The sequence below is a fragment of the Lutjanus erythropterus genome, chromosome 4 (genome assembly GCF_056507025.1).
Source record: "Lutjanus erythropterus isolate fLutEry1 chromosome 4, fLutEry1.hap2, whole genome shotgun sequence".
Taxonomy (NCBI): Eukaryota; Metazoa; Chordata; class Actinopteri; order Lutjaniformes; family Lutjanidae; genus Lutjanus; species Lutjanus erythropterus.
In genome coordinates this window covers 29,380,995-29,390,136 of record NC_139320.1, presented here as the reverse complement: position 1 = coordinate 29,390,136, position 9,142 = coordinate 29,380,995, and the positions used below count along the sequence as shown (strand labels likewise).

Genomic DNA, 9,142 nt, shown 5'->3' with positions numbered 1-9,142 from the left:
CCGAGTCTACAATAATTCCTCAAGTGTGGTTGTTACACTTATAAAAACAATTTGAATCAGTCAGCCAGTGGTGGAAGTAATTAATTACTCAAATCACTGTAATTAAGTAGTTTTTTGGGGAGTACTTGTACTGTACCATGTAATCTACTTACTTTTAAAATCATAGTTGAGTACTGAGTACAATTTTAATTAACATCCAAACCGTTTATCTGCATTTTTGTAGCCAATAAGGTGATCCGATCACAAACCAGGACATATGTTAATAATTGATCTTTAATTGATTTTGTGTAAAGAATTCAACCAGTTCAAAATGTATTGATGGATATTTAATCAATAGTCGTGGCAGTAACTGCACCTCATCCTGCTTTGTTTTGTCTGGTGGAGACATTTGTTGAAATAAAAACTTAAATTGAGAAAAAAAAAAAAAGACAAAAAACAACCGTTTTAACTATTGGTAAAGCAAAATACACAAAGTTTGCAACCCTAGTCTGCAGAGGTGACAGTGACATCATCGGTTAAAAGTAACTAATACTCTGAGTAGTTTTTCTGATGAATACTTTTACTTAAGTATTTTTACTTGTAATCGAGTAATAGTTTGGTAATGTAACGGTACTTGTACTTGAGTACAGATTTTCAGTACTCTTTCCATTACTGCAGTCAACATATGTGCTGATATCAATACAGACCAATACAGGAGTGATAGGCCAATATTAACTAATATATCTGTCTGTGATATGAATACTGCAATTTTCAAACACATTTGTTAAAGGCAAAATCTGTCAAAATACCACTTTATAATAAACATTGTCGTCTGACGTCCTAAACACTATATTACACAGATTTAAGAAATAAATTTTATTCGGTACAGACCACACTGACACTGACGTGAAATTTGTTTTCTGATGCAGAATCAGACGAGAATATAAGAGACAGATACGGGAGCAGCATCATCACCTCATCTCCGCCAGAACGCCAAAAAATATATTCCACCAAAAATACTTACTATTCCTTAAAGGGCTTGGAAGCAACTGTTTGTTATGTAACTGCATTTTTTCTGCATACTGTCAATCATTATCATTCCTATATTTTATATTTCCTTGTTTATATTGCTTGTTCGCTATTTAGTGTCTTCTTATTGATTTTACTCTATTTTTGCTACCCACTTTGCTGCTGTAATACTGGAAATTTCCCCACTGTGGGACTAATAAAGGAATATCTTATCTTATGCACAATTCTGCCATCAAAATGAAACTCTAATAAGAAATGCCTGCAGTGTCATTGTTGTGTCTCTCGCACGTTTTTCAATCAAGACTGAAAAATAAAGTTGTGTAAAAGGAAGAGAAATGTTCCGACAATGAACCACCAACAAAAGGAGAGCAGACAGCCGCTGTAAATGTATATGAAGAAAGTGACCTTTTGTACTGATAACTTTTTGAAGCACTGGTCAAAATAGTTATTAAATATTAACACAGATAACACATAGAAAATGAATTACTTAGTGATGTGATTTTTTTCTCAATGTAAGCATGAGGCTTACTTGTATTTTTACACTTATAATTTATTTCCTGTAGTTTGTTTGCTCAGTGGGTTTATGCTGGGTTAGTGTGTGTATTGGCTGGATAAATGTCAGAAGACAGTTTAAGTTATTTTAAATTTCTTTTGAGGACTGGATGGACGGAGACTGATAAGGACTTGAGTCGATCCTTACTCAGTGTCCTGGTTACTGTTGTCTTTGCCTCTTGTTTCTACTGATAACATACCAGCTATTAGCCCGGACATGTGCAACATGTTCTGCAGAAAAGTTATGGTGTCAGGCTTAAGAGGAAAACATTCTCACCTCTCATTCTTTCCTCTTATGCCTGGCACTAATACTCTTCTGTAGAAATCACCCAACCCATCGTTTTCTAAACCGCTACACACTTACAGGATAACAGAACAAGAACCACTCAGCAACACCTAACATGATGACTAAGTCTGGCTGCCCTGATTCATGTTATTTAAGCTTTTATTTTTTACTCAATAATAAAAGTTGTATAGCCAACACCCTGATACCACTGGGATAAACAAGGAAGGCAAATCATTTCTGGGAATGACAGGCAAACATTTCCACTGAGAGCAGTTCACAGGCTCAACTTTCTGAAGTTCTGAAAAATGTTCAGCTTGAAGAACCACACAAACACAGACACAGGCTGTAAATGATAAATTACTTTTATTGAGAAAAAAAAGTGATTATGAAAACAATTGACCTGGTTGTATCTGTCGCATCTGGTGTGTGTGTGTGAGAGTGTGTGTGTTTTTGCATCACTGAGATGTAGCCATGATGCTGGATACACCTGAGAAAAGAGAGAAAACAAAAAAAAAACCCATCAAACTTTACTTCAGTCTCTTATCAACATGGACATAAATGATACTCTAACGTGAGACGTGTTTCTTCATCCTTCTGTACGACACAGACTGACTGGATTAAATCCAGGTGACTGTTATGATCTCTTAAATCCACTTCAGCTACAAAGTGGAGACGTGGATGTTGGGATGTAACTGTAATTAAATTAACATCCTACTAATGAGGGGATATTTTAAAAACGACTGTCACAAGTCATTTAAGCCAAATATGACAAGTACTTCTTTTGCATGAGCAAATACTTGAACAATGAAAGATACTCAGTTTACAATAATAAGACAGAGAAAAGCAGCACATCTCTAATTTCAGAGAAAAACTATCATAGAATAAACAAACTTAGGGGTAAAACCCACGATGGTAGCTTTAATATCTTATTCATTCATTAAAAAACAGTAAAGGTCAGAAATAGTCAACTGTTCTATTAGCAGAAACAAACTTACAAAAAACATCAAATACAAAGTGAGGTAGGTGACTTTTCCAACTGTGAACGAGTTAACTGGAAGTGCAGTGAACACGCCGCTGTGTGTGCAAATGTAAATGAGGTCTATTAATTTACTGACAACACATCAGATAAGAAAACGTTGCAACTCGCAGCGCTGACACTGAAGGCGCACTTAGTCACTGTGACGTGTGACGTTCAGTTTATTGGTTAAAGGGGAAATTACTCAGCTCCTGAAATCAGTTGCATTAAGTCTTTTGTGGCTCACATCAAAACATGTCTTTCTCTAAGCAGTCACGTCATCTCGAAAAAGTTCTGTTTGAAAACACGATAAGAAAAGAAGCCTCATCATGCAGCCAAACAGAGCAGGTTGCAGCTTAAAATTTGGGACATAGTGAGCAATATGACATGGTTATTGTTCCAGACGCCTGAGGCTGATGTTGCTGCAACATCATTTCTCCTCAGTGATCTGTGTGTTCACTGCTGATGAAGATGCAAAACATTCAGATAACTAAGATACAAAAAAAAATCAGCTCCTGCATCGTTTCTGTCGCTGTTGTTTCTGCGGTTGTCATGTTCCCACAGGAAATGGCCAGTTGAAAAAGCTGAATAGTCATAAACGGCAGACGCAAAAAGCTGTGCATGTTCACGAGAGTAGCGGCACTGTCTGAAAAAATATTTGACAGAAAACTCACATCCTAAACTGGGGCCAAGCTGAAAGATGAGAGGCTGGTACGGTCTGATGACAGATGAGTTCAGTTGAATTATACTATTGACTTGCATTCTGGGAGTTGAAGGTTTTGAACTTTTTCAAGCCCGACTCATACTACCAACTAAAAGTCAAGATATCATGAATGTCCCACGACTTGTTGGAGTGTCCCTTTAAGACAGGAGGAGGTCGAGAGCAACCACTCACACAGATTTCAACAAAACAGACAAAACACTCAACTAGTTAACTTGTTGACAAACTTCAGAATGAAGTGGAACAAAAATGATAACTAGTTCACCCCAAGAGCTCGCACTCACTCCGGTGATCAAAGTCAATTTGACAGATATCGTAGTTTTTTGTCATTTGATCACATTTCCAGACTCATTAATTCATGAGTTTAAGCCGCAGCACTTACTCTCAAAGTCGATCTTCTCCACGATGTTCTTGGGCTTGACGCTCTCCTCCTGGTTGAAGATGAAGATCTGTCCCTCCTCGTTCTCCGTCCAGCCGTACTTGTTCATCCAAACCTTCACCTGCGTGTCTGGACGAACAGACGGAGACAATGGATTTGAGATCTGCCATTTCGAGTGAGACCTTTCTTTTGCTTTATTTTTAAAATAAATTATAAAGGCGGAGCTTCAGAGTTGAATGAGATCATCTTTTCCAGAAGGGAGCCTGTTGTCTAAGTTTGTAACTAAGTTTCTGTAACTGTTTGAGTTATTGTGCCATGGAGGTATTAACTTGTAAAATGTAAAGTTTTGGTACACTGAGGTCTCTGACAGGTCGGGGGTTTTCATAGACTCGGGTCAGAGTTCTTACCCAGTGGGTCTCCCAGCATCTCAGCCAGTAACCGGTGCTCGATGGTCTGGTAGGTGATTCCCACTACATGACAGATGACTGAAGAGGAAGAAGAATTAAACATCAGACAATCATAATGTTCGTCTCATTCAGTCAGTCAGTATGGACGATCAATGAAATCATGATAGTTTTTAATGTAAGAACTTAACGTCCACCGCGGTGAGTCAGAAGATGATACTCACACTTGCGGACGGAGTCCTCGAAACCGGTGATGCCGTCGATGAGCTCTCTGTTCTCCTCCAGACTCGTCTGTCAGGAAGACAAGGAGGAGGACATGATGAAGCGACGCCAAGTCAACAAAGAATTTTGCAACTTTGGAAAAAAAGAGGATGAGACTAGAGAGGCACCAGGACGGGAAAAGCGGCGTGTCACAATGACTGAACAAGGAACCAGCTGAGCTGTTTAGCAGGAGTGGTATTTAATGATGGATTAGGCAGCGATTAAAAGCCTGATCCACTTCTGTTCCTTTGTTTGTTCCAGGTACAACAGGTAGCTGTTAAACTGCATTCACATAAAATACTGGAATCACACCGTGCTGTGAGGACGTTAAAATAAATTGGCAGCAACCTGCAGTTTAAATGAAAACTAATCTGTCTGAAGGTGGAGGTGAACAATCAGAGCCACGTTTAGGAAAATATTTTAGATTTTACAAATCTGACTTCTGCACACCTTAAAGCTACTCCAAAGAGTTTTTAACTGATTTAGAAACAGTCTCAGTTCAGTACTACTATTTCTATAGTTATTCTTAATGGCTGCCACCAGGTCAGACTCTCTGCAAAATCAGATGAAACATGCCTGTGTTTACATTTCCCACCATGAGGTTACAGTGAGTAATAACTTAGCCAGTTAAAGGAAGAAGGGGGAGATTTTTCTTTGGATAAGTTTATTTTTGACATTATATTTTGTGTTTTTTTGGTGGAAATTCGACTGCTTTGTGGCACAGGCGCCTCCAAAATCAACGTAATGTGAAAATTCCTAAAAGCTGCTCTTTAAAACTCAAAATAAAACACATGTATACCAACATAGACACCGTCAGGTTTGTGTTATAGTTACATTTTGTTCGATAACAATGAAATTAGGTAAATAAAGAGTGGCATAAACCAGCGTCCCCCAAAGCTTTTTCACAGCTGCCATGTTAACATGAGTGAACAAAGATACTAAAGTTCTGTTCCATTCAGGTCAAACAGAGTCAGAGTGCTGCTAATGTGCGTTTTGACTGACTGGAAATGACTCTGATACACTAAATGGAACTGGACCTTAATTAGTTCACTGAGAAAACTTCTGTTTACCTGCTGTCTCATATCGATATGATCAGGTGAAAAAGGTCTACTGACAGAGTAAAATGCAGAACAATGCAATGTTTGTTGTTTTTTTTTAGAGACATTCAGGAGTCGGTGTTTGGACAGCAAGAAAGTAGGTCAGTCATGTTTTTGTTGGTGTAAAATTTCAATTGTTTTGTGTGTCTGTTTTTTTTTTTTGTGACTTGTGTGTTGCTAGCGAACATTATTTGTCAGTGTTAGCTGTGACCTCTGGAGCTGAATCCACATTAAGGACAAGCCAGAAGAACATTTACTCAACACTGTTTTGATGGAGGAAAAGTGAGTAATGTGTGTGTTATTCTGCTGTGTGTGTGTGTTTTTTGGCTTCTTAATATTGATTCTGGCAGTTCACTTAAAGTCAAAACACCAAGTTTCCTCTAAAAATCTGATTGACCAACTACGTGATATCTTATTAAAACACAATCAAGGAGTCGAGCTTCTTGACATGGATCTGAAGATGGATCCTCCTCCTGAGGTTCCTTCCCCTTTTTCCTGTTAAATACCAGCAGCCTGTGTGTGTGTGTGTGTGTGTGTGTGTGTGTGTGTGTGTGTGTGTGTGTGTGTGTCGTACCCAGAAGCTCTGGAAGTGGCACGTCTCCAGCAGGTTCCCCAGGTAGAGGATCTGTCTGATGGGGCGCTCCTCTTGCTGCGACACTGTAGTCAAGGAAACGGCCCCCGACCCCAAGATAGAGCCCACCAACCCACCCTGGATCTATTTACACACTTACACACACACACACACACTTACACACACACACACACACTTACTTACACACACACACACACACACACACACACACACACACACACACACACACACACACACACACACACACTCCTACACCGTGACACTGGGCGCAAATACGTTATATCACATGGGCTACATGTATCACCTAAAATCTGTCATAAATTAATACAAGGATAGTCGATGTTTTAAAGTTTTTCTTAGAGGATTAGAGGTGTTTATCCCAGCAGATATCCAGGAGTGAACTTCACCACTGTCCCCCTCGAACACTGCGAGGAGATCTGTGCTCTCGGATGTACACACCGTCAGTGAGACAGTGAAGTGTACGTGTGTTGATGAATGGAAGGGAGCGTAGTGTAACAGTCGGACAGGTGGAACGGCACCAAAAGGATACGTGAGTCTGGTCGATCATGCACTTGCAGAGAGTGAAGTCGGTGTGTGGCAGGTTGGTCAGAGCCTTCAGCAGAATCTGTGATGTCACCTGAGTCTGGAAGTAGGCCGGGTTGAACTGGTACCTGCAGAGACGGACGTTTCATCTGGTAAGACAGGTTTAATTTTCTGGCCTGAGGTGGAAACTAACATTTGTGTCATGAATGTTAAATGTTAATGTAAATTGGGTTTTGCTGAATCCTTGTTTTCATCAATAAGAATAAAAACTAAGAACAAGAGAAAACAGCAGGAAAGCTTTATAATAAATACAACCTTACAATGTTAACACCACTAAAAACACACTCACACATACAGTATAACAACCAACAAGATATTAACTCACTGAAAAACCTGACAGGACGTCATGACAAAACTTTCCTGCACTATGTTGGCTCCTGTGACAGGAAGAGAAACAGAACATAATTCCCACACGGTGACGGTGTGACTTACAGCTTGAGGACCGCCAGGTTGGCCTCCAGGTCGTAGGCGTTTTCTCTAGCTTGCGTCTCCACGTAGCGCTCCAACGTCGCAAGGTTTTCTGGGTTGTACCTGTGAGAGACGAGATCATAATATAATGCATCAAGTGTTTATGGTGTCAGAGTCTCAGTGTCATGGATATAAACTTATTCTACACTGCAGGTCAGGAGTTTTCAAAATAAAAATACAAGTTGGGAGTAAATATGAGTGAATGATATCGTTTTGATCACTAGAATTAGAAGCACAACATAATATAAACTGATTTATAATAAACACTAATACTACATACAATCATACATCATACTTGTATATAGTATACAAGTAATCAAGTTATACTGAAATCAAATGAAGTTGGCATTACTACCTATATGTGATTTTAACAGAGAGAATAAATAAAACTGTTAGTAGTATGGATAAGACAACTATTTGTCTGACAACAAAACAAATAAGAACAGTGATACTAAGGCAAATATATGTGAATATATAAATGTCCGTATATATTTCTATGTCCCTCTGATTGTCTCTTTTGTTGTGGCAGGAAGTGTCATATTTATCAGCCAAGACTGAGAAGGTAACATCTGTCAACATCTGTGAGAAGGCGCCTGTAAAAAGGAAACTGACACTGAACTAATTTCTATCTTTGAGTTGGTCATTAAATGAAAACCAGCAGAGATCATAAAGGACAAAAGTCATTCTGCTGCAGTCCTGAGGAACAAGAGTTTTCTTTTCTATCTGTAATAACATGACTCAGTTTGTTTGAGTTCATTTCGGCTTCAATCAGCAGCTTTTAACACATTTAGCTGTGAATGAATGAATAATATTTCTGTAGACTATAAGAGTATTTTTTATGGGTAAATAATATTATTGCACAGCAGCAAAAACGTTTTATTATATGATTATTTGCAGCTAACGCGGCTAACTAACATTAGCTTTTGTGTAAATCTGACGTGAGTCATCAGTTTTAATGTTTGTTTGTATCTGATTGACACAGTGTTCACGCTGCCACCAGATTAACGAAAGACAATCCTAATTTCGTGCAGAATTTCTCTGTAAATGAGCTCACTGACTTTACTCAGCAAACGTTAGCCTCAAATGTTAGCAAACAGGCTAAGCTACTGTTAGCTTGTTCGGGAGGTGATCGATCCGTTCAGAGCTTCATCCGTACCTGTCGATTCCTCGCAGGAGTTTCCCCACGTTCGCCCTCATCTGCTCGAAAGACGACGCCATTTGGTCCAAACCTTTACAGGAAGCTTTAAAGTGAAAACCGAATTAAATCCGCACGTGGGCCACAGATCAGAAAAGGCACCGGGCGGAGGGAGAAAAGGGTCGGAACGGAAAGAACGACGCACAGGCGGACCGGAAGGTGTACGGACTCACATAATCGACGGACCGCTACCAGTAGTGGAAAGCATTACTAATTATGTTGTAAAAAAGAGACGAACAACAGAAGCTCTCTGGCATTAATGCTGTATAAGCTGCCATCTAACCCTCTCCTGACACGTCGCAGGGGTTTGTCCATTTTTCAAATAAACGCCACCATTCTTACTCATTCCTTTCGATTGCTTCAGGTTTGTGACTTTATCTTGAAAAGCATTTGCAGGAAGTATTAATATGCTATTATGTCTGCATTGACGGTGATTTTATTACTTTAATGTGCTGCTGTTCCTACTCATGACCACTAGGGGGCGATAAGCACCGCACACCTCTACGTACCTCCAGTGCTAGACGTTTTACTGCCGCCATGCGGCCACAGTGTAGAACTGCA

General features: G+C 39.4%; 1 protein-coding gene across 1 annotated transcript; it reads right to left on the bottom strand.

Annotated features, from left to right (window-relative positions):
- Positions 1-2,190: 2,190 nt before the first annotated feature.
- eif3k (eukaryotic translation initiation factor 3, subunit K) lies at positions 2,191-8,726 on the bottom strand. Its single transcript, XM_084717557.1, has 8 exons — positions 8,543-8,726; positions 7,351-7,449; positions 6,866-6,986; positions 6,298-6,372; positions 4,590-4,656; positions 4,369-4,446; positions 3,965-4,090; positions 2,191-2,333 (listed from the first exon to the last, which is right to left on the bottom strand). The coding sequence occupies exons 1-8, from the start codon at positions 8,602-8,604 to the stop codon at positions 2,302-2,304; spliced, it is 660 nt and encodes a 219-aa protein (XP_084573683.1). The 5' UTR covers positions 8,605-8,726; the 3' UTR covers positions 2,191-2,301.
- Positions 8,727-9,142: the final 416 nt, after the last annotated feature.